This window comes from Ovis canadensis, chromosome 11 (genome assembly GCF_042477335.2).
Source record: "Ovis canadensis isolate MfBH-ARS-UI-01 breed Bighorn chromosome 11, ARS-UI_OviCan_v2, whole genome shotgun sequence".
NCBI classification, from domain to species: Eukaryota; Metazoa; Chordata; class Mammalia; order Artiodactyla; family Bovidae; genus Ovis; species Ovis canadensis.
Genome location: NC_091255.1, coordinates 22,773,370 through 22,797,651, shown reverse-complemented (window position 1 = coordinate 22,797,651; position 24,282 = coordinate 22,773,370). Strand labels below are relative to the sequence as shown.

Here is a 24,282-nt window from a genome sequence, read left to right as displayed (position 1 = left end):
CTGTTTGAGTTCCCTGAGTCATACATCAAATTCCCATTTCTCCTCTCGTTTTGAGATTCTAGTCACCCAGACGACAGATGCTCTGCTCCAGCCTCTGTGTGCTCTTATCCTCTCTCTTGTGTTTTTTAGTTCTCTGTTTCCCCTTGCTTCATTTTGATCTGTTTGAACTTTACCGGTATGTCTTCTGTTGGTTTTAACCTGTTCTGAGGTTTCATTTGAGTTTTTGCATTTTTTTGGTTACGGAACTATTTTTTACTTTTACAAATCTGCGAGGATACTCAAGATAACCTCCAATTCCTCACCAAAAAGCTCAAGCTTCCTTGTCAGGCATTTGTGGCATCAGCATCTGGGATCGTATTTAAAAACACTCAATGAGTTTGAGATTTTCTAAACCCCCAAATGATGGGAGCTGGCCTCCTCTTGTTCAAGGGATGGTTTCCTTCTCATTTACTTTTCCTCCTAAGGCATCAGCCCAAAGGATGGTTTCTCGCGGTCCCTTCATTTGGGCAGCCTTGGACTTTGTTCTCCACCAGTCCAGCAAGGCTGAGAAAGGTTCAACTCACTTTCTTAGCCACCTCTTCTGAATTGCCAACATCCTCAGTCTAGAAGAGGTCTCAGTGCCAGGCTATCTCTGGATTTCTATCCTTTCTTTAACCAACAACTCACTTCTGGCTCACTGAGGTAGTCTGTCTCTTGCCAAGGAATTGCGCATTTCTAGTAAATCTGCTTCAAGTGGAACTCTGAGAGACAATTTCTTAGTGTTAAGTTGAGAGTGTGGGTCTTGTTCTCATCTGCAGGTTTGACTGTGGCGTTACTAGCTGTGCGACCTTGGATAAGCTCACTGAAACTGTTTTCTCATATGTCAAAGGGAGATACTTAGAGTACACACAGCACAGGGATTTTGAAGAATAGACTATGCATGTAAATCCCTTAGTATAGACCGTGGTTCATAGTAAGTCCTCAAAAGCTGTTAGTCCTTATTCTTAAGAAAGTGGAATTTATGAAGATGCATAAATACTATTACATGACTGAATGCTTGGCTTTGCTGTTATTTAAGTGATGAATTTCCCTGGTGCCTGTTAGTTTGCATTTCTTTTCAATCCTTTGCTTTTTTTTTCTGGACTACAAGAAGTATTTCTCTAGTATAAAGCTGGTGTGGTTGAAATGACATGTATCCTCATTCTCTTGACTTCCCTTTCTGCTCAGCTGCCTCTAAACATTCTTTCTTATTCTTTCCAACCAATGAAACTGATTTGTCAAGGCGGGAAAAAAAAGTGAAGCCAGAAGTCTAAAATATATTTAAGAAACAAAAATAATCTTTATTATTCTGACATTTGTAACAGAGGAAAAGTCTCAGAAAAACTCAATAAGCATCTGTTGATGGATGTGGTCCAAGGTCTAGCGAGAGACAGAGTGTAAATCATTACTCATCAGCCTTCGTGTGATTGACTGGGAAGGGGCTTAGGAATGAGAGGGCATCGTAGGATTTCTCAGAGAAAGCATCAAATGAATAAAACAATTTACAACATTTCAGTAGTTTAACTAAAGTAAAGAAAGTTTTCAGAATGTGGGGAGTGGAGGGGAGAGTGACTCATGGGAGAGGAAACTTCTGGGCTTGCAGTCCCCTGGTTCAGGTCCCTGAGGTCCAATCTCTGCCCACATTTCAGTGGGTTCCTTCTGGACCACTCAGGGGCTCTTCTTCAGGTCCCTGATGTATTTCTGGACCCAGCTGTCAGCAGGATTGACACAGACGTATCGGCCCTTTCTGGTGAGGAAGCTGTGGAGAGGGCAGACGTATAGTACAGAGAATGAGTAGGGATGGTTTTGACCACCTGTGGCCTCTGCATCTTCATCCCTGTGGGATTTGCGGAGATAACCTCAGACCACCTCCTTTCTGCTGTCCCTTCCTTTCCTCTCTTTCCTCTACTTCTGGCCACACCCTCCCTGGCTCCCTGCAGCCCTCATCCCATGTCAGGAGACAGCCCAGTGACCTCTCCCTGTGTCCTGTATGGACAAAAGTCCCCAAGAGTGCTGAGCACCTTCCCAGGACGACCCTTTGCCATGAACTGGTGCTCTTGAGATCTGCTCCCTGCTCTGACCCCTATAGACACCCCTCACCCCTGCCTCCATGTTCTGAGTCTCCCCAGGGTTGAACAGGAGGACGGACACTTACATGATACCAGGTTTGGGGCAGTCGCTGCTAGTCTTAAAATAGTTAACCACATTTCCTTGGGGGATTTTCCCGGAGGCGTAGGTGAAGCAGCAAGTGGGTGGGGTGTAAACCTTTTCTGTACAGACACAAGAATAACAGTTACGCAGGAGCAAAGGCACGCCCCAGAGGTCAGGAACACATGGTGGGCAAAGGAAACTGGAAATCATTTGATTCTTTCGTTTGCTAGTTTCTCATTAATATCCCTAGTCTTGTCTTTGGACTTGTCTCTTCATTTGGTCTCTATCTTTCTCTACAGGGAACTAAACCCTAGACAGTCTACTCCCTACTCCCAGCTTCCTTTGTGGAAATGTTTTCCTGATCAGTTAAAGCATAAGTGCATGCTAAGTCACTTCTGTCATGTCTGACTCTTTGTGACCCCATGGACTGTAGCCCAGCAGGATCCTTTGTCTGTGGGATTCTCCAGGCAAAACTACTGAAGTGGATTGCTATGCCCTCCTCCAGGGGATCTTTCCAACCCAGGGATCAAACCAGCATCTCAAGCATCTCCTGCTTTACAGTCAAGATTCTTTACCACGGAGCCGCCGAGGAAACCCCCTCTACCTCGTGCTAACAAGCAAACATGTTAGACTTCAAGTTTCTCACCTAAAAAGTAGGATAAAACTTCTCTTAACTCCAACCTGCAGCCCAAATCAATACACTCCTTTTGAAGCTTCTTGAAAAAAGGAACCATGTCATTTTTGAAATCCCATTCAGTGTTCTCTAATTTCACACGAGGGTTCTTAAGCCACAGCATGTGGGCTGGACTTCGGACTACAGTATGAGTAGCAACTGATAATGGAGAGCAGATAGCAGACCTACTTTGTGCACAGGAGCAGAGGGCCACAGCACAGAGGACAAAGACAGCAGCCACGAGGACCTTCATGATGCTGGACAGGCAGGCAGAAGACTGTGGGCAGAGCTGAGAAGAGGCTTGGGAACTCACTTCTGCTTGTCTCCTTCTGGGATGTGAGCTGTCTTCTCTTTCTAGATGCCCTTGGCTGTGGGGATATAAAAGTCAGAGGTGTCTACGGTGGGATTTTAAGAGTAATCATGTCATGTGAGTTGCACCACCCAGGGCTGCCTCTGATTACCAGAGGAGCTTAGGGAGCATGTAGCACGTAGTTCAGTTACCAATTTGCTTGGTGCTTATGAGAAAGTTGTTTCTCCAGATGGGGGACCAGAAGTTGGCATCGCCCAGGGATCAGCCTTTGCTGTTTCCTTTGCATGTGACAGATTTTTCTCTGAAGTGAGTGATCACAGCCTTCTTCCATAGAGCAGGGTGCCCTGATAGACTCCCACGATTGTCCCAAGTGTCTAAATGTGACGTGTAAAAACCCCACTGAGCCTCAAGAAGGATACGCTGAGCTTAACCACTTCCTAGATGGAAAGAACAGAATTGGAAAGCCTGGTGGTACAAGGATGGCGAAAGTCAGGATTAGCTTTCCAGTAACTGGCCTATTTGCCAAATAATCATTGCAGCCCTACAATGAAGTCTGGATTTAACGCTGGATGAGGGTCAGCAGATGTAAAAATGTCTATACTCTGAACCAGAAATTCTATTTTTCAGAATCTATCTTATGGAAATGAACTCATAAATGGGAAAAAATTTTAAAGACAGTGTTATTTGGGGTAGCTAATCTATGATAAAATAATTGACACTAAACTACATACTCTACAATGTTGGAATAATAGAGTAAATCCACTGATAGACGTAAAGGCTAATGTATAGGATCCTAATGCCAGCCTCTTAAGCAAATAGAATGACAAGAACAGGCTTAATTTTTTTAGCATTAATTTTTATGGGAGATCAGTCCTGGGTGTTCATTGGAAGGACTGATGCTGAAGCTGAAACTCCAATACTTTGGCCACCTGATGCGAAGAGCTAACTCATTGGAAAAGACCCTGATGCTGGGAGGGATTGAGGGCAGGAGGAGAAGGGGAAGACAGAGGATGAGATGGCTGGATGGCATCACCGACTTGATGCACATGAGTTTGAGTGAACTCCAGGAGTTGGTGATGGACAGGGAGGCCTGGCGTGCTGTGATTCATGGGGTCGCAAATGGTCGGACATGACTGAGTGACTGAACTGAACTGAAAGTTTTTTTACAATGTTGTGTTAGCTTCTGCTGTATAGCAAAGTGAATCTCCTATGTGTTTACACATGTCCCCTCTTTCTGAATTTCCTTCCCATTTAGGTCACCGCAGAGCATCGAGTAGACTTCCCTGTGCTATACAGTAGATTTGCAATAGTTACCTATTTTATACATAGTAATGTATATATGTCCATCCCAATCTCCAATTCATCCCATTCCCCTTTCCACTATGGTACCATATGTTTGTTCATTATGCCCATGACAGACTTGATTTTTAATATTAAATATTAAAAAGCAAGATGCAGAAAACATCCTGGGAAGAGGAAAAAACAGAAAGAAATAAATCTACTATCTGTGCTTATCTGCTTTTCATCCCATGTCCCATGGGTTGTTTTCCTCCACAAGCCTTGCCTGTCTCTAGGAAGCAGGAATGATCCTGATATGATACCAGGGTAGAAGCGCTGGCTGGGGGTACTACCATGAGCATCAACAAATTTGTGGCAAATCTGGATAGAAATAAGGGAAATAGCAGGCACTGAGGTGTCTGTCCTAACCATGAGGAAGTGGCAACCAAGAGCCCCAGAAAAGCCAGGTCAGTTTCTTCCCCCCTTGGAGGGCGGCCGGCCAGAAGTTGGTGGAGATGTTAGTGCTCAGGGCTGCGGAGTAGGGCACAAAGTGAACCAAGTAAATTAAGCATTTCTTCTTGACCGTGAATCACTGTTTTGAGTCTCTGCCTGTCTTGTTCTCAGTCTCTGGCTCCCTCTTCAGGGAATACAGCTATTGGAGCAGGGAGCCCTTGTTCGTCTCTTTCAGGGGAACTTCATCTGGTCCACAGAGACATTTGCTAGCAAGATGCCACCTCTGTACATAACCCGAAGAGTGGAGCTCCTTGGGAGAGTCAAGGGGCTCTGTCATTTGGCTCATCCTAGGAACCAATCAGACCTGGCACTGGCATCTTGTTAATGAATGCTGAAACTCCAATACTTTGGCCACCTGATGCAAAGAACTGACTCTTTGGAAAAGACCCTGACGCTGGGAAAGATTGAAGGCAGGAGAAGGGGAGACAGAGGATGGGATGGTGGGATGGCATCATCAACTCGATGGACGTGAGTTTGAGCAAGCTTTGGGAGTTGGTGATGGACAGGGAAGCCTGGTGTGCTGCAGTCCATGAAATCACAAAGAGTCAGACATGCCTGAGTGACTGAACTGAACTGAATGAATGCATTAGATCTCAATTTTCCCCACTAAAAGTGGGTCCTAGTCCTCTTCTGCCTATCTAGGATAGCTACAAGTTTTGGGGAAGTTTGGGAAACAGCTTGGAGCATTTTGAAACCTTCTGTGAAGTTTTTTGCTTTCATGTGGGGAATCTCAACCATAGGCTTAAGTGATGTGGTTTAGACATCTGTCCAGAGCACTGAGAAGCAATTCTAAAAGGAAGAAAGGGTGAGGGTTGAGTTTTGTGATACAGACAAGACTCGTGAACTGAGGCTTGTGGTGAGGAGATGGTTGACTATGGCAGCGTGGGGACTTGAGTGGGGAAATCATTGATGATAGGCAGGAAGAGGGCAAAGCCAAGATAGAATGGGGCAAGTGCTGCTGCCTCCAGCCCTCAGGAGTCCATCCTGTATCCTTGTCCCTTTATAGGCAACTCTAGAGCATGAGAAGCTGGAGGCTGGGCATGATCAGAGGGGAAGTTGCTGCATGGTGTCTTGTTATGAGTTGCACATGTTGGGGTCCCTGGGGGTCACACAGAGGTTCAGAGCATCCAAGAAGAACCCAGTTGCTCATTTGTTGGGGCTGATTGGCTGGAAAGGTTTTGGCTAGTGACGGGAGGTGAGATGATGTTAGTGTCAGAGCCGTAAGGACATGGAAAGATCTACAGATTAATAGTTCCTCCCACAGAGCAGATCTGATGCTCTGCTGCAGCTGTTCCGATCCCAGAGGGTGACACCTACGGGGGATGCCACAGCACCCCGAGCACACAAGTCCCACTGGAAACCGCATCCTGCGTGAAAAGGACCATGACATCATGTTGCTCGGACCGCTTCTGAGGAAATGATTCACGAACAAGGAGGTGGGGAGCCAGGAGTTGCCGTCACTAAGGGACCAAACTTAGCTGGTCTTCTACCACAAACAGAGCTTTATGGATCATACCATTCCCTTCTGCCTTTCTTGGAGCAGACATTTCTAATGTTCTTCACAGGTGTTTTGACTGTGGCATATCTACTGATGCCATCGAGTCTTCAGTAGCCTGAGCCGTGTTTGATCCGGACTCAGATGGACAGAGTGGAACTGGGGAAGTCTGGGCTACAGACACGACCATGGTAGATGAAGTCAGCTTTTAAATCCACTCTTCCCATTCATCAAACATTCACCAGTCCCCACAATATGCCATCATCTTGTTTAACAGTTGGGTACGGAAATGAACACACATTAGACATAGGGTGTCTCTGTAGATCAGGAGCCCTAAATGTCTTTATTTTTTGGCCCAGAAAGTCTACAACTAGAAAAATATCCTATGGGAAAACGCCTCATTTGTCGAAAAGTTTTATGCATATAGATATTTGGTGCAGTGTATTTATAGCAAATAAAAATTGAAAACAGTCCAAATGTGCTACAGTAGCGCATGATAATATTAATGCACTACGTTGATGGATGAGTAAGTTAAGCAGCTCTTAAAAATACTGGAATGATTTGGAAAAGCCTTGTAATGTTAAGCGTAAATAAGAAAACTACAAAACTGCATTTGTTAGGTAGGTAGAATAGGGAAAAGGAGTCCAAAATGGCGGTGGCTAAAAAACAAGGAAGGGAAAAGCCACGAAAATAGAACAAAGGAGGGTCCGAGGACCCAGTGAGGACCTCAGGTAAAACAAACAACACTCCTGGCTAGCCCAATTTACATAGGACAGGCCCAGGGAGAGAAAAATATATAAAAAGAGGAGCCAAAGCTAGCTCTGTCTCTCTCCCGCACATTGAGGCGCTCTTCTCTTTGCATCTTTGGGTCAAGGCGCCCTCACGCCTCAAAGATGGATTTTCCTGCTATCTTCTAAATAAATAGAGCTGTAACACTGAGCTGTAACACTGATTTGTCTAAGAGCTATAACACGGTCCGCTCGAGACCTGAGCGGACTGTCTAAGACCCGAGAGCTACGACAGGCCGAGAGGGCTTTAACGTCCGTCACTCCAAATCTTTGTTGTGACGAGACAAAAACCGAGGAACATACACTCGCCTGACAGCTATGGTTTAACCCGGCTGAAACAACCTCTGCGCGGAAGAGGCCAAGCACAGCAGGAGCCCAACTCAGCGCGGTAGAAGAGGAACACGAAGAAAACCCCGCGCAGGGGAAGGCCCATCGTGCTGGAAACCGGGACAGCGGAAAACAAACTTGGCAGAAAGCCCACGCGGCCCAGTCTCAGATTCCAGAAGACCTCCGGTTAAGGTAGGAGCTCCTCGCTCCTATGGCTGGAGGGACATATGCCTAACGAAATCTTAATTGCTTTACAATCTCTCGTTTCTTGTCTCCTCAAACCTCCCGTGAACAGGTGGGCGGCAGGGGGCACAATTGAGGGACTAGAGAGGCTACTCCCCAGCATGCCCCAAAGGCGCTATCTGCTGAGCCCCAGTAGCTGTTACACAAGCCAGTGGGGGTTCTTCTGTCCTTACTCTTCTCCGTGTCAAGGATCAGACCAAAGAAACTGTGAGCACCGGTCAGATATCTAGCAAATTTTCCGGCATGCTATGAAGGGGATTCCTTGGCTCGTTTTTCCCACTGCTTTTTTCTCTTGTCCTTCAGCTCTCCCTCCTGGGACTTGAGCCCGACCAAAACCCAGGATGCCCGACATCAGGACCTAATGAAGCTCAGGCTCTGATGTCTCATTGCAAAAATTCAGTGAGAGACAAAGCGATAGGTACGAGGTAGACTTAAGATTCAGAGAGAAGCGCCGCACTCTACAGGGTACTGGCCAAGGAATGTGGCCTGGCTAGGTTTTGCAAGCGGGGTGAATTCATATGCTAATGAGCGAGAGGATCATCCCAGCCATTGGGGAACCACCCACTCCTCTGTCTTTTGACAGTGCCTTAGAGCTGTCCTGCCACCTCTGGGGGTGCCTTTTGATTTACTCATTGGGGATTAAGATTTACTTGAATTGGACTTGTCATCTTGGACCCAACTGATTTTAATCGGTTTATGTTATACCCTTGCACTATGTCATTCTTTCAAAGGTTGAGCTCTGCCCGCTTCCCTCCTGTTTCGTGCTCTTTTCCTGAGCCCCATCCGGGCCCACAGTGTTGCCTCTACAGTCTTCTGGAGGGACAACCAGAAGACAGCTGGCCCCTGTGAGGGAAATACTGTGCGATATCCAAGCCCTCCAGACAGTCAGCCCTTCACCTTCCATGTTTCCTACAATATGTACAACACCAGCATCTCCCAGGGAGCCCGCTAGGGCGGGCGACAGGCACACAATGCCTATCGGTTGGCATCCCTTCAAAGGCAACTGGGCTTCCAGGGATAATGTCTGCCACTTTGGGAGTTAGCCCCACAGGCCGTTTGGGCCCAAACCCTTACCACCCTTCTCCTAAAGTTACAAACATATCCCTGGATCAAATCTCCACTCCACTTTCATGGAACATCTGGTCTGTTGCCTCTTAACAAATTTGTTCCTAAGTCGATTACTGACTCCTATGGTTAGGACCCTTCCCCTTGTAGGCAACATTGCTCCGCCCAGCCTACTATTAAAATACCTTAATGACCCTAACAGGACCAGATAACCCGCTCCTTTGTCACTACTTCTGTTATCACCTAAAGCGGGTCTATGGCAATGTTTACCACTGGAGACACCCTACCCTGCTCTCATGGAGGACTAGGGGAAGAAACCAGTGACTTACAACCCCTTAGAGAAAGAGGACAAGGCTTACGACTGTTACACTGCCTCCCAGCCTCAGGGCACAGGCTTGGACTGCTTCACATCATCGTATCTATTCCCATCCACAGCGGACAAACTAGCAGTGAGTTACAAACCCCTTAATCCCACCCAGCACTGGTCACGCTGGAGACCTTGGGGACGCCCAAACTCCAGTCCAGGGGTCCCAGGAGGTCACCACGCCTTGATCTGCCTAGGGATCTGGTCCTCAAAAAGTTGTCACGCCTCAACCTGCTCAGGGATCCGCCAGTGCCAGGGGTCCCAGGAGGTTGCCACGCCTCGACCTGCCCAGGGATTCGATCTCCAGGAGGCTGTCACGCCTCAGCCTGCCTGGAGATCTGCACCCTGACCCGGGGATGCCTGGCTCTCAGGTTGCAACAGTACTGGGTAGGATAAGCTTCAGAAAGACTCAGGAAGTCCACCCATGGAAATTGAAGGAGGTCTTTTTCTTTTCTCCCTGTCATGATTATCTTTCAGATGGGAAATAATCAATCCACTTCCCAACAGATGCCCTTGAGATGCATCCTTGATAACTGGAAGCTGTTTGACCCTCTAGCTCTAAGGAGAAGTCGCTTGAAGTTCTTTTGTGCCACTGCGTGGCCACAGTATGCACTGGGGGACGAGGAACACTGGCCTGAGGACGGGACTTTAAGTCACAACACCATCCTGCAAGTAGAGTTATTCTGCAAAAGACAAGGGAAGTGGACTGAGATCCCCTCTGCCCAAATCTTCTTCCGACTGAGCGATATGAAGGGACTCTGTCTTAAGCATGGGATTGTGGTACACCCTAAAAGTGAGCCCACTAGGCAAATGGTGTTAGGCACAGACAACCAAGAAAAGGAACCTCCTCATGAAGGCTCACCTCCCACAGCTCCCGAGTTGCCTGCTGCTCCTTCCTTGTATCCAAACGTGCCCCCATATCCGGGAGCACCCCCTCCACAAAAGCCAGCTTGAGTATGTTCCTTAGTTGAAACTGGAGGAGAATTAGGACCAACCCGGGTCGATAAGCCCTTCTCCCTCTTAGAACTAAGACAGATCAAACAAGACCTGGGAAGTTATACAGATGACCCAGGCAAATACATAGATACATTCCAACATATTACCTTGGCCTTTGACTTGGTGGAAAGACATCATGGTCATATTTAGCCAAACTTTATCTGACCCTGAACATACTAGGGTTTTAAAGGAGGCCCGGAGCTATGCAACAGGGCTTCACATGTCCAGTGATAGATACCCAGTAGGGGAAACTGCAGTCCCCTCCTCCGATCCTAATTGGAATTATAATGATCCTGAGCACATCTGGGAAAGGGATCGTTTTCTGATCTGTGTAAAGGCAGGACTGAAAGCAGCCCAACAAAAAGTAATTAGCTATGCCCAGGTCTCAGCAATAACTCAGGAGCCTATTGAGAACCCCATCACCTTTCTGGAAAGGCTAAAAGAGGCCCTCCAAAAGTTTACCAATCTGGGTTTAGACTCTTACGAGGGACAGGTGATTTTAAAGGACAAATTCCTATCCCAATGTGCATCAGATATCAGAATTAAGTTACAATAGCTACAACAGCAGGACCCCGCTGCCTCTTTAGATGAGATGGTCCAGACAGCCACCAATACCTGTTATAACAGAACAGGAGAAGGAGGCCAAGACCCAGGAGAGGGAGAGAAGGAAAGAGACAAGGCATGCCCAGATGCTGGCTGCCCTCCAGAAAAGCCCTCTGGCAAACCCCGAGTCCTTGAAGGACAAGGCACGAGACAAATGCCTGATCTGTAGACAGGTGGGACATTGGGCCAGAGTGTCCAAACCGTGACAAGTCTCCTAAAACGGCTTGCCACAAATGCCATCAACTGGAACATTGGGCGGCACTCTGCCCTAGGGACCCAAGAGCCTCAAGGTCAAGCGCCAAGCCTACCCTCACGATGGTTCAAGAGGACTGAAGCCAGCCCGCCTGCCACAGATAACCATCACGGGGCTGGAGCCAAGGGTGCAACTGGATGTGGCAGGTAGGTCCGAAAATTTCTTGGTTGACACAGAGGCTACCTACTCTGTCTTGATCTCCTACTCCGGAGCCTTCTCCCCCCAAACCCATACCATTTTGGGTGCTACAGGAAAAGCAACTACTAAAAGATTTACCCAAGCACTTCTTTGATGCTGGGATGGACAAATATTTTCCCACCAGTTTCTGGTGGTCCCTGAGTGTCCTACTCCCTAAATGGGAAGAGACATACTCACTAAACTGGGGACCACCCTTGTGATGGGAAGCTTTTCAGCCCCTAGAGCCCTGCAGCTCCTGGTTACTACTGAAGAACCCATTACACCTTCTCCAATAGAGAGGGACCAAAAACTATGGGAGACAAAATTAACCCCCAGGTTGGGGACCAGGGGATTCCTGGACGAGCCCACCAAGCTGAACCGGTCATCATTGTCCTTCGAGATCCCACTCGATTTCCTAACCAGAAACAATATCCCCTCAAAACAGAGGCTCGGGAGACTTTAATAAATAAATTCCTTGCTTGTGGGCTATTGGTCCCCACCAGTTCGCCATGTAGCACCCTGATCCTCTCTGTAAAGAAAAAGGATGGAGCCTGGCAAATGGCTCAAGATCTCCAGATCATAAATGAAGCTGTAGTCCCCCTCCATCCCACAGTACCCAATCCCAATATCTTTTTGCTCTTTTTTGCCTTTGAGTGGGAGGCCCCAGGAGAAAAACACCAACAGATGACCTAGACAGTATTACCTCAGGGGTTCAGAGATAGCCCCTGCTTGTTTGGACAGGCCCTTATCCAGAATCTCCTAGATCTGGGCCTGGGGCCTAATGGGAAAATATTACAATATGTAGACTCCAGTACTCTTGCCTGGAAAGTCCCAAGGACGAAGGAGCCTGGTGGGCTGCAGTCCATGGGGTTGCGAAGACTTGGGCATGACTGAGCTACTTTCCTTTGACTTTTAACTTTCATGCATTGGAGAAGGAAATGGCAACTCACTCCAGTGTTCTTGCCTGGAGAATCCCAGGGATGGGGGAGCCTGGTGGGCTACTGTCTATGGGGTCGCACAGAGTCGGACACGACTGAAGCGACTTAGCAGCAGCAGATGACCTACTAATCTGCTCTCCAGATAAGAAAAGTGCCCAACAACATGCAATTCAGGTTCTAAACTTTTTGGCAGAAAGCGGATATAAATAAAGTCTTCCGTGCTAAGGCACAGATGGTCAAGACAAAGGTCACTTACCTGGGAGTTCAGATTACACACGAGTCCAGGAGGCTGTCCTCTGATCGGATACAAGGAATCCTCCAGTTGCCCTCCCCCATGACTCGAAAACAGTTGCGAGCTTTCCTGGGGCTAACTGGGTATTGTAGAATCTGGATACCCAACTATGGTCTAATTGCCCAGCCCTTATATGAAAACCTAAAGGGACGAGATTATTCAATCCCACTTATGTGGGGAACTGCTCGAAAGAAGGCAGAGGCTACACTAAAACAGGCCTTAACTCAGGCACTTGCCTTGAGGTTGCCAGACCCAGAAAAAGCATTCCAACTTTATGTCCATGAAAGAGAGGGAATAGCCTTGGGAGTGTTAACTCAAAGGTTGGGATCTGAGTCCCAGCCTGTAGCTTACTTATCCAAGAAGCTCGATCCAACCGCCCAAGGCTGGCCACCCCACCTCCCTCCCCGCTCGCCCCCACCCATCTTCGAAATCTTGCAGCTATTGCAATCATGATAGAAGATGCTTTAAAACTCTCCTTTGGGGGCAAACTAACTATTTTTACCAGCCACCAAGTAAAACAACTCCTAAATGGGAGAGGCCATTTATGGATGTCTGATCAAAGACGCCTCAGATATCAAGTAATGCTGATGGAAAATCCAGGCCTCACTATATCTCTTTGTGAGGTTCTTAACCCAGCCACCCTCCTACCTACCCTAGAGGGCTCTCTCCCCTTTCACTATTGTCTAGAAACCTTGGACCACTGGACAAAACCCCAAGAGGGATTGTCAGAAGATCCTCTGACCAATCCTGAAGAAATCTGGCACACTGATGGGAGCAGCTTTGTCTTGGATGGAAAATGAAGAGCTGGATATGCAGTAGTCTCCAATTTTGAGATCATAGAGGCTAAGCCTCTGCCACCAGGTACTTCAGCCCAATTAGCTGAGCTCATAGCCCTGACTTGAACTTTAGAGCTGGGAAAAGGCCCTTCAAAAATTACTAAAAAGGTCCTTCAGAGGAACAGGCCTCCAAACGACTATAAGGCAAGTGGTTTCCTCTTGTCCCACTTGCCAATTAAACAACCCCCAAGGAGCGTGAAGACCCCAGCTGGCCCAGCCCATCCAACCACGTGGGGCCTACCCAGGAGAGGACGGGCAGATGGACTTCACCCAGATGCCAGTTTCTCAAGGGTATAAATACCTATTAGTCATGATAGATACATTCACAGGATGGATTGAAGGCTTTCCCACCCAGACTGAGAAGGCTGAGGCGGTGGTAAAAAAATTGCTCCATGAAATCATTCCAAGGTTTCATCTGCACAAGTCATTACAAAGTAACAATGGGACATAGTTTACTTCTAAGGTCACCCTAGGGGCCTTGAAAGCACTGGACATTATTTATTATCTCCACCGTGCCTGGAGACCTCAGTCTTCAGGAAAAGTAGAAAGAGCCAATCAATTCTTAAAATCAGCAATAAAAAAGATAACCCAGGAGACCTCCCTGGGATGGAAGGAGGCTTTACCGATAGTTCTTCTCCGCCCCCACATTGCCCCTAAGGAACAGCTTGGTCTTAGTCCTTATGAGATGCTATATGGGAGACCTTTTGTTTATGTCAATGACCTCTTCCTAGATCCAGAGGTTCAGACCCTCCAGTCTTATACCATGGCCATTGGGCAAGTCCAACAAGGTATACGCTTGTGGGGTATGACCAGGACCCAAAAGGTTCTAAGGTGTCACCACTATATGCTCCAGGGACTCAAGACCTAATTAAAGTCTGGAAAGATGGGTCCCCAAAGGCTCAACTCCAGCCCACATGGAAGGGCCCCTACCCTGTAATACTTTCTACCCCCACAGCAGTCAAGGTACCAGGACATGACACCTGGATTCACTACTCATGAGTCAAGCCGTGGAAGAAAACAGAAGAGGGCACTCAGTACACCTGTGAACCCTTGGGAGATCTCAGATCCCTATTCAGACTACAAATGAGTGCTGTTCTAATGAACACCCCTAAAATCTGGTTTCTGGGGACAAGATTTCTCAGGACAGCTCTAAACAGCCAACACAGCTTGGTAGAGATAGTACTCCAAAACAGACAGGAGATAGATCTTTCTGATCCCTGAACAAGGAGGGACTTGAGTCATCCTGGTGATGTGAATTTGAAATTGACTAATGTGGTGGCTCAGACAGTAAAGCGTCTGCCTGCAATGCGGGAGACCTGGGTTCAATTCCTGGGTCGGGAAGATCCCCTGGAGAAGGAAATGGCAATCCACTCCAGTGCTATTGCCTGGAAAATCCCACGAACAGAGGAGCCTGGTAGGCTACAGTCCATGGGGTCGCAAAGAGTCGGACACGACTGAGCGACTTCACTTAATGCCCCTACTAGTCCTTGTTATGCTATATTGATGATGCTTATGATTATTCCATGTACTGTCAACTGTCTAACCTGTTTTGTCTCTGCCCAGGTCAACAAGCTACAACATGCCGTGCCAGTTCAACAAAGATATAAAACTACAGCCGACCACGGAAAATATCACCCACCCTTAGATGGACACCGCTATAAGGACTCTGAGGCTTGAGACTAGCAAGAGAGGGAGGCCCAATACCCCTCGCCATCCAGTTCAGCAGGAAGTAGCCAGAAAGACCTCGACGCCCCTATTCCCAAAGAATTGGGCCTCGCATCTCTTGAGGGGGGAGTGTTAGGTAAAAAGAACCGGGAAAAGGAGTCCAGAATGGCAGTGGCTAAAAGACAAGGAAGGGGAAAGCCCGTGAAAATAGAACAGAGGAAGGTCCCAGGACCTGAGTGAGGACCTCAGGTAAAACAAGCAACACTCCTGGCTGGCCCGATTTACACAGGACAGGCCCAGGGAGAGAAAGACATAAAGCTGAAACTCCAATACTTTGGCCACCTGGTGTGAAGAACTGAGTCCTTGGAAAAGACCCTGATGCTGGGAAAGATTGAAGGTGAGGGGAGAAGGCGACGACAGAGGATGAGATGGTTGGATGGCATCACCGACATGATGGACATGAGTTTGAGCAAGCTTTGGGAGTTGGTAATGGACAGGGAAGCCTGGCATGTTGTAGTTCATGGGTTCGCAAAGAGTCAGACACAGCTGAGCGACTGAACTGAACTGCACTGATGCCTGAACAGCAGCAGCCCTGTTAGCACCATGAGATGAAAGCCCAAAGAAGGAAAGCCAACAGAATGATGCGGGAAGGGGAGATGTTAAAGAGTTTTTAATGATGCCACTGATGATGCCACCAGACAAATCCTCGAATTTTCTCCTTGATTTTACAATAAGGAAATAGGAGATGTCGTTGTTACTTAAAGTAAAATCTCTTTACTTTCACAGTTTCTAATGGTGAATTATTATTACAAGAGGTGAATACACCGTCATGTAATTGTAGGCCATCTTTTAACTATTATAAATAAGCTATGATAAACACTATTATGCATACAACCTCATCATTGTGTTTATGTCCATAGGATAGATCCCTGGCAGAGAGCTTTGTTATTCAAAGAGTAACAACATTTTAAAGCTCATCATATTAGCTCCCAGTTAGTCCCGCTAACCCAGAGACCAGCGGTCTTGTATCAGTCTCAGCCTGTTGATGGTGATGCAGGCAGGCACTCACCTGGGCTGTATTTTTTGTGGGAGCCCGACTGACATTTCCCAACTGGAGCCAAAGTTGAAGCTGCATCAGCCATTGTAGTTCTTATTATGATTGCAACACACACCTCAGCAACAACCATCAGGGGACTTTGAAAAGACAAGGTTTGTTACTCACCGTTCTGGAGGGTACCCGGAACTGCTGAGGCTACACAGCAAGGTCTCACAGAGAGAGAGAGCTCAGACCTGGGGCTCTGCCTTTATTGGGGTGAGGGTGGGGTGCCCAGGGTATTGCATGTTCTCTCTTTATTGGTGAATTTAACAGATAAGAGAGAAAGTGTGGAAGGGAAAAGGGAAGCCACTCAAATGGTCATCCAGAACTTTCTGAAAGGGGAACTTCATGGGTAGGGCAGCCTGGCCCATTATCTAGTTCTGTATCGGGGGATGTGCTTATTCAAGATGGATATCTTTGAAATGGATGCCTCACAATCAAAAGCTTAAGGTAGAATGTTTGAGGAATGAGCCAAAGCCTGAAAGGCCAGCCTCACTCCGGCCCCTTTTGCAGCTGAGTATTCCCCAGATCTGCCGTCCCCACCCAGGGTGTGGTTTTATCTTGAGGGGGCCTCCTCAAGACGCCGTGGTCTTATCGTCTAGGTCAGAGCTGTGTTGTCGGGACAGCTAGGGGTGGGTCCCAGAAGGTTCAGTTCTGTGGGGAGATGCTTGGTGTACAGACCTGCTCTTGTGAGAAAGCAGCGCATAAGCTTGTCACAGGGTCACACCAGCCTCTCACCTCCTCTCACTGGGGAAACCATTTCCCCATCAAGTAAGCAACACGACCGTTCCTGCAAATACGCTGAGCCTTTGTGGTGACCCAAAGCTTTGCTGGCTTCTGCCACTCACAGCATGATACCAACACTGTGATAAAAAATACCGCCCCCCACCCCCGCCCCGCCAGTCTCCGCAAGTTTCCGTCCTCTAGTGTCCCAAGGCTGCCTATAAAGACAGGACACAGCTCAGACCCCAGCAGGAGGCTGCAGCTTCAAGTCTCCGAGTCCAGCTCCGCTGGCCCCACCTGACTCTCGCACCCGCCCGGCATCATGGAGGTCCCCGGGGCCGCGCTGGCTGTCCTGCTGCTCACCGCGGCCCTCTCTGCCCACACCTGCTCTGCCACCCGTGAGTCCGTCTTCCCTTCCTTTAGGCCTGTCCCCAACACTTGGCCAGGGCTTGGGCCGCAGTGCCGAAGTCTTTCACCTGAGCCCTTAAGTAGAGAGCTTCAGAGAGACTGCAGACACTATTTCCTGAGCAGAGCTTTCCTTCCCGGGGGGATTTTAGCAGTTCTATTCTTTGGCTCTGAGAGACAGTGGTGGGGAGGCCCATTTTATGGATTCCTGGGAAGATGAGGCCCAGGTGGGATTCTGACATAGGTGGAATCTGTGTCCAGTGGGCTCCCACTGATGTGGCCTTTGCTCTCCTCTGGAATCCAGTTGAAATAACACCACTTCCTCCTGGATTCCCCCGCCCTCACCCCATCCCTACCGGCCTGGCGCTGCCTCCTGAGGGTCTTCCTGACCCTCGAGGGGCCGCTGGCTGCCTTTCCCCTGAACTCTGTCCCGTCTCTCACAGTTGGTGCCAACACCCCGACCGCCTGCTGCTTCTCCTTCGTCTCCCGGCAGATCCCACGCAAATTCGTGGACGACTATTACGAGACCAGCAGCCAGTGCTCCAAGCCTGGAGTCATGTAAGGGCCAGCCTTCCTGCCCGCCCTGGGGAAGGAGCCTGGGGGTCTTAGGCACCTCCTCGGAGCTCAGGACACCAGGGGGGCCCCTGCCGTGTTTTCTCACCTGGTTTGGGGCCTGCAGAGGGTCCCGGGGGTCTGCCCCTGGGCAGAGGGAGGAGAGGGGAGGAGCGACAGCAGGAAGCTGTCCTTTCTCTCATTTGCCAAACAACAATGCTGGCTTTCTGAGGGGACCCCCATAGGAGACCCAGGAAGGTCTGTGAACCCCAGGGTGAAGGGGGCATGATGTGAGCATGTGGACAGGCCCTGAGATGTCCAGGGCAGAAGGAGGGAGGGGTCCCTGGGGGCCCAGGATCCCCCCCGCCCAATTGCACTCACCAGTGTGTAACCCTTCTGTTCTCCACAGCTTCAAGACCAAAAGAGGCCGGCAGGTATGTGCTGACCCCAGTGAGGACTGGGTCCAGGAATACATCACCGACCTGGAGCTGAATCCCTGAGCGGCCTGGGAGCTGCAGGGAAGAAGTTCCCTCTATGGACAGTCGGGGAAGCAGGGCAATGATCCTGGGACTCCAAAAGGCACCTCTTCTGTGGGTCACACCCCATCCCCAGCCACTCACCGGGGCCCTCCTTCACTTTAATGCCTCCTATTTAACTTTTGTCATTTATTTCCACCATGGAAGTGTGTGATGTCGTGAATATCTGCTCTGACCCCCTCTTCCCCACTCATCCCTCCCCCTTCCTCTGTAACTGTCCTCACTCTCAGTACGTGGATCAATCAGTGTGACTGGCGCTCTCCTGCCAGCAGTCATATCATACGTGCCAAACAACAAATACTGGTTGAGTGGTTTTGCCCAGGACTGTGATTCAAAATATCGAAGGCTCTTCTATAAAAGGTAAACCAGCCTTTTCCTGTGGTGACTTTCTTGATTTTGTCTTCCCAGCAGCCAGAATCACAGATTGAGATTAATACTGGGGGGAAAGCAGGGGAATATGAAAAGAGGCAGAAACCACGAGAAAGAAAAAGCATCCTAGAAAAAGAACACCAGACATTCCCCTGGAGATGCTGTCCTGGAAAGTTGAAACAGACACTTTTTTTTTTAAATTTAAAAATAATTTTAAGTAAAAGATTTTCATTTATCTATATTAAAAATTGTTTATATTTTTAACTGTGTTGGGTCTTAGTTACAGCACAAGGGGCCTTTAGTTGAGGTGCCAGGGCTTAGGTAACCCCTGGCATGTGCCATCTTAGTTCCCTGACTAGGGAACGAACTCGAGGCCCCTGCACTGGAAGGCAGATTCTTAACTCCTGAACCACCAGGGATGCCCTAACACAGTATTTTACAACCAAATCATAATTGATACGGTCTAGGAAGTTTTTCTACTTAAATGAATACCAAGGTGATGTGTATTTGTACACACCAATGTGTTTTCATGAATGATTTCCTCAAAATGATGGCTAACGCTTGTTGAGGGTTTATTGAGTGCTGGGTTCAATGCTAAGTGCTTATAGTAGTGCTGTGCTGAGTGCTTGCCTTGGTGACAGTCTAGCCAACCCTGCCTGCAGTCTAGCAAGGATCCCCTACCCGCCAGTTGACTGAGAGCTTTGCTCACCTTCTCCATTGTTCTGCACTCTGCTTTGTGGAGGAATGTTCTTCAAGCCACATCTGAGCTGAGGTTTGGGAGCTAGAGTGGTCAGAGTTAAATATAATTATAGGGGGAAGAATTCTTTAGTATAAGGATGTCCCATGCAATTGCTGAGGCATGCTTAGACAAAAATTATTTGTTGTGTATCTGAAATTCAGTTTTAACTGGGATTCCTGTCTTTTAGCTGCTAATACTACGTGGGGTGCGCATCTCTCATAAAGGCTGCCTATTTCCTGTTGGAGTTGAGTAACCCAGGATTGGTGTGAAGGCAGAGTCGTGCTTTTCAACCTCGAATTCACATTAGAATCATCTGGGGGAGCTTTTAATTTTTTAAGTGATTAATTAATTTTAGCTGCACTGGGTCTTTGTTGCAGTGCACAGGCTTCTCACCGAGGTGCCTGCCTCCTGCTAAGTCACTTCGGTTGCGTCCGACTCTTTGCAACCCCCTGGACTGTAGCCCACCAGGCTCCTCCGTCCATTCTCCAGGCAAGAACACTGGAGTGGGTTGCCATGCCCTCCTCCAGGGGACCTTCCCGACCCAGGGCTCGAACCCTCGTCTCTTATGTCTCCTGCGTTGGCAGGAGGGTTCTGTACCACTCGCGCCACTGGGGAGCCCCTCTCACTGAGGTGGCTCCTCTCATTTTCCTGCACGGGCTTCACTAGCTGCGGCATGTAGACTCTAGACCTTGTACTCAATAGTTGTGGCCAACAGGCTTAGTTGCTCCTCAGCAAGTGGACTCTTTCTGAACCAGGGATCAAGCCTGTGTTCCCTGCATTGGCAGGTGGATTCTAAACCACTGGACTACCAGACAAGCCCAGGGGGAGCTTTCTAAAAACTTCATTGCCAAGAGCTCGCCTTCAGGATTTAGTGAGATCTAGGTGAAACCTGGGCATCAGTAATTTTAAAATGTTAATGTACAGCTAGTTTGAGAACCGATGTTGGAGTGTAGTCATAACCTGTTTTTGGCTGGTCTTGGGGTTTCAGAGGTGATACAACTCCCTTCCAGTTTTTCAAGGCTTCTGATCTGTTTTTCTTGTCAGGTTCATTGGATGGTTAATGAGCAGAAAATCTGTCGGCTACTGTTACTTTTAGAACAGGGATTTAGGACTCCTCCTCTCTCATAGCACAGTGTCGGGAGCTCTGGGCCTCCCCTTTCCCCACCACAGCCTCTCCCCCATGTAACTGGCTCTGGGCTCCACACTGCCCTCTGCTGATGAAACGATGCCACAGGCGGGGAGGTTGCCCTGATCAGCTCCCTGCCTCCAAACGCATCCCACCAGCCCACCTCCTCACAGGGAACACGAGGGTTGGTTTTGTTCACAGGATGAATTTCTTAAAGGAGGAGTCTGAGAACAGGATGAACCGGGCTGTTTATGGATTCCATTTTTTGTCCTTTCTAGTCTCCCATCCTGTCATTTCTGCTTATACCAACATTAGCTTGGAAGGGAGAATTCTGCTTTTCCAGATGACTGATTCTCAGTCAGCAAGCAGAAAAGTTTTCTCTTAAGCAAACTAAGTTTTTTTTTTCCTTCTCTGCTATCGGAGGAGCCAGTTTCAAGGTGAATTAGTCTCTTTCTTAGAGGGCTTTGCTGATGTACGCATGAAGCAATCAGTCTTCAACATTCTGCATGTTCCTTTTTGATGCAAACTTGGTAGGCAGATTTTCACCTTGGTGAGAATATAAAAGACGTCTTCCCTGACTTTGGCCTCAGCTACTGCCCTCAGCCAAGGCCACTTTTGGGGTCTGCTGCCGGCTGCACTGCAGTCTGTCAGTTCGGGGTGACAGAGGATGAGATGGTTGGATTGCATCATCAACTCAACGGACATGAGTTTGAGCAAGCTCCGGGAGATAATGAAGGACAGGAAAGTCTGGGGTGCTGCAGTCCACGGGGTTGCAAAAAGTCGAACATGACTGAGGGACTGAACAACAACAAATCAGAAAAGCTGGCTCAATCTGACTTAACGGATGATAAAGGGAATTTGTTATTAATAGTTTGCATAACTGAAGTTTCAAGAAGTAGATTACCTTCAAGCCAAACTTGATCCAGAGAAAAAAGAAAAAAAAAAAACTTGATCCAGTGGTCCTTAAAGTATCACCATAAACCATGTTTCTTTCTGAACTTCTGATCTCCCTTCAGCTTGAGAGCTTCATCCTAGGACATCAACTGTAGTCAGCTTGCTTGCAGTCCCCCCACCACCAGCCCTTGAAGTGACTTTGTGCGGTTTCAAGGGAAGAGGTAATGACCTCTCCTCACAAAGGTGCAACCCAGCAGGGGGGCCACTCTTTCTTCTTCCTGTGGATGTAGAATGAACTTGTCTATTTCCTGAGCCAGACTGAGTGGGAGAAAAGAAACTGACATAAGAGGGCAGAGAAAGGAGTGCGGGGGCAGCTATGCTCCCATCACACGGAGTGAATTTCCTCTTTGTCAAAGCAACTTGTGGAAGGTTCTGGAGCCTTTTTTTTTTTTCCAAAAAAAACTTTGAATTTTGTATTGGGCTATAGCTGAAGAACAGTGTTGTGATGGTTTCGGGTGGACAGCAAAAGGATTCAGCCATACATACATTGCATGTGTCCATTCTGCCCCACACCACCCTCCCATCTTGCCTGCCACATCACAGTGAGCAGAATTCCCTGTGTAATACAGTAGGTCCTTGTTGGTTATCCGTTTTAAATATGGCAGTGTGTATGGAAGGTTCTGGCGCTTGAGCCTTCTTCTCATTGACACCACACAGAATGGGGAATTATATATCCCACCTTGTCTGAAGAAGACCCCGTTTTTGCTGGTTATGTCAGAATAGTAATAATCGTATCCTCTTTGACTCTCAAAATCATCATCCTAACAAGAGTAGGTCTACAGCTTGAAGGGCCTCTAGTGACACGTGCTGGTGAGATGGTCTCAGGGTTGATATCCATAAAGGTCCCTGACTGTGTGGGCAAAGGATGATGAAATTCAGTCTGTATGATACATAGACAGTCTTACATCCAACACAGGGCCAGATGTGCTCCAAGAGGGAGCCTTTTCTTAATGTCCTCAGGCTAGTAAAGGCCCAAGCGTGCTGCCAATGGTATGGGCAGAGGGAGAGGAGAAGGGTGCAGGCAAGAGTGGGGTGCTGGCATCAGGGAACTAGGCAAAGAAAGGGCCCGCAGAACGGCCTCCATGCAAAGAAATGCGTGTGCTGCCCAAGAGAGCATCAGTGGCTTGCTGGTATTAAAAAGAGAGATGAGAAAACAAGCAGAAGGGAACAGGGACTACATCTGTGTGCATTTACAAGAAGTTCTCTTTACTCCTTTATCACCCCACATGGACTGCCTTCTCCCCAACACACCCGAAGAATTAGGCCTTTCAAAGAGAGGAGGGGAAGGGGTCCAGGACCACCTGAAGCCTCATCTTGCTCCAAAACCTGTAAGCCTGATTTGCACCAGTGGGAAGAGTGGAGGGGTGAGAAGTGGAAATGAGATCAAATTTTGAACTGGAGTTTTAAACTAAAAGAATTTTAATTAGTGAATGTGGCCAGAAGGTTATGGGATCTGCCCAAATGATGTTAAGGTTGGTAGAAGAAAAGTTCAGCATTTTATGTTTATTTTCTGTAACCGTTAGGATCAGTTCAGTTCAGCTCAGTTCAGTTGCTCAGTCGTGTCCAACTCTTTGTGACCCCATGAACCGTAGCACGCCAGGCCTCCCTGTCCATCACCAATTCCTGAAGACTGCCCAAACTCATATCAATCAAGCTGGTGATGCCATCCAGCCATCTCATCCTCTGTCAACCCCTTCTCCTCCTGCTTTTAATCTTTCCCAACACCAGGGTCTTTTCCAATGAGTCAGTTCTTTGCATCATGTGGCCAAAGTATAGGATAAGACAGTTAGGATAGGGCAGGCTATAGCTGACGAACAAGCAACCCTCCAATGGATTAACAAAGTAAGTTTCTCACTGGCACCAGATCTGACGTAGGTCAGCTCACCGGTTCTCAAAACTGAGTGTGCACCAGAGCCACCTGGAGGGCCTGTCTAAGCACAGAGTCCTGGGCCCCACGCGAGAGACTCTGATGCTGCATGTCTGGGGTCCGGCTCAGCTCTGCTTTTCTCATAGGCTTTCAGGTAATGCTGATGGTGCTGGTCTGTGAACCACACTTTGAGTAGTACTGACCCCAGAGCAGCTTGCCTCTAGGTGGTGACTCAGGAATCCAGGCTGCTTCCGTCCTGTAGCTCTCGATTCTGGAATGAGAAAGGAGACAGAAAAGCCATACTGCTTTTAACTGTCCTGGCCCAGAAGTGACACACATCACCTCTGCTTGCAGTCCATTCAGAATTAGTCACAAGAGACCAATTCATCTGCAGGGGAGGGAAACACATAGGCTACTAATGTTTAGGGAGCGCTAACGTCTCTGCCAGTTACTCTCAACAGGAGGTTAACCAATGAAAGGGGGTCTTCCAAGGTGAACTTTTTTTTGGATACACCATGTGACTAGCAGGATCTTAGTTCCCCAATCAGAGACTGAACCTATGTTCTTGGCAGTAAGAACCGAGTCCTAACCACTGGGCCACCGGGGAACTCCTGACCCATGTGAACTTGTAGTCTATGCAGGTACTTACAGCTGCCCATATGAAAGGTAGATTCCATATGCAGAGTTTTAAATTAATCTCATCGACATCTTTTCATCTCAGCACATTCGTACCAATGCTTCTTCCTTTTCAGTGGTTTCATATTTATTATGTGGGTGGACTATGATATTTTTAAATTTAGAACGCTCGTGCACTGGTTCTTTGTGAGTCTGATTTTGGCTGCGCTGGGTCTTTGTTGCTGAGAGCAGGCTTTCTCTAGCTGGAGCCATTGGGGGCTTCTCCTCATCACGGTGCACAGGCTCCTCACTGCA

The 24,282-nt window shown here is 48.1% G+C and overlaps 2 protein-coding genes across 4 annotated transcripts; one reads left to right on the top strand and one right to left on the bottom strand.

Annotated features, from left to right (window-relative positions):
* Positions 1-1,294: 1,294 nt before the first annotated feature.
* LOC138447114 (C-C motif chemokine 18-like) lies at positions 1,295-16,736 on the bottom strand. 2 transcript variants are annotated; one of them, XM_069602502.1, is made up of 4 exons: positions 16,208-16,736; positions 3,032-3,210; positions 2,174-2,288; positions 1,295-1,777 (listed from the first exon to the last, which is right to left on the bottom strand). In XM_069602502.1, the coding sequence occupies exons 2-4, from the start codon at positions 3,093-3,095 to the stop codon at positions 1,687-1,689; spliced, it is 270 nt and encodes an 89-aa protein (XP_069458603.1). In that variant the 5' UTR covers positions 3,096-3,210; positions 16,208-16,736; the 3' UTR covers positions 1,295-1,686. The 2 variants fall into 2 exon arrangements, with proteins under 2 accessions (XP_069458603.1, XP_069458602.1); XM_069602501.1 differs by having other exon boundaries at positions 16,055-16,266.
* LOC138447116 (C-C motif chemokine 3-like) lies at positions 2,969-18,667 on the top strand. 2 transcript variants are annotated; one of them, XM_069602505.1, is made up of 7 exons: positions 2,981-3,178; positions 4,408-7,745; positions 9,703-11,223; positions 13,172-13,345; positions 14,884-17,202; positions 17,653-17,767; positions 18,171-18,667. In XM_069602505.1, the coding sequence occupies exons 5-7, from the start codon at positions 17,127-17,129 to the stop codon at positions 18,259-18,261; spliced, it is 282 nt and encodes a 93-aa protein (XP_069458606.1). In that variant the 5' UTR covers positions 2,981-3,178; positions 4,408-7,745; positions 9,703-11,223; positions 13,172-13,345; positions 14,884-17,126; the 3' UTR covers positions 18,262-18,667. The 2 variants fall into 2 exon arrangements, with proteins under 2 accessions (XP_069458607.1, XP_069458606.1); XM_069602506.1 differs by lacking the exons at positions 4,408-7,745; positions 13,172-13,345 and having other exon boundaries at positions 2,969-3,178.
* Positions 18,668-24,282: the final 5,615 nt, after the last annotated feature.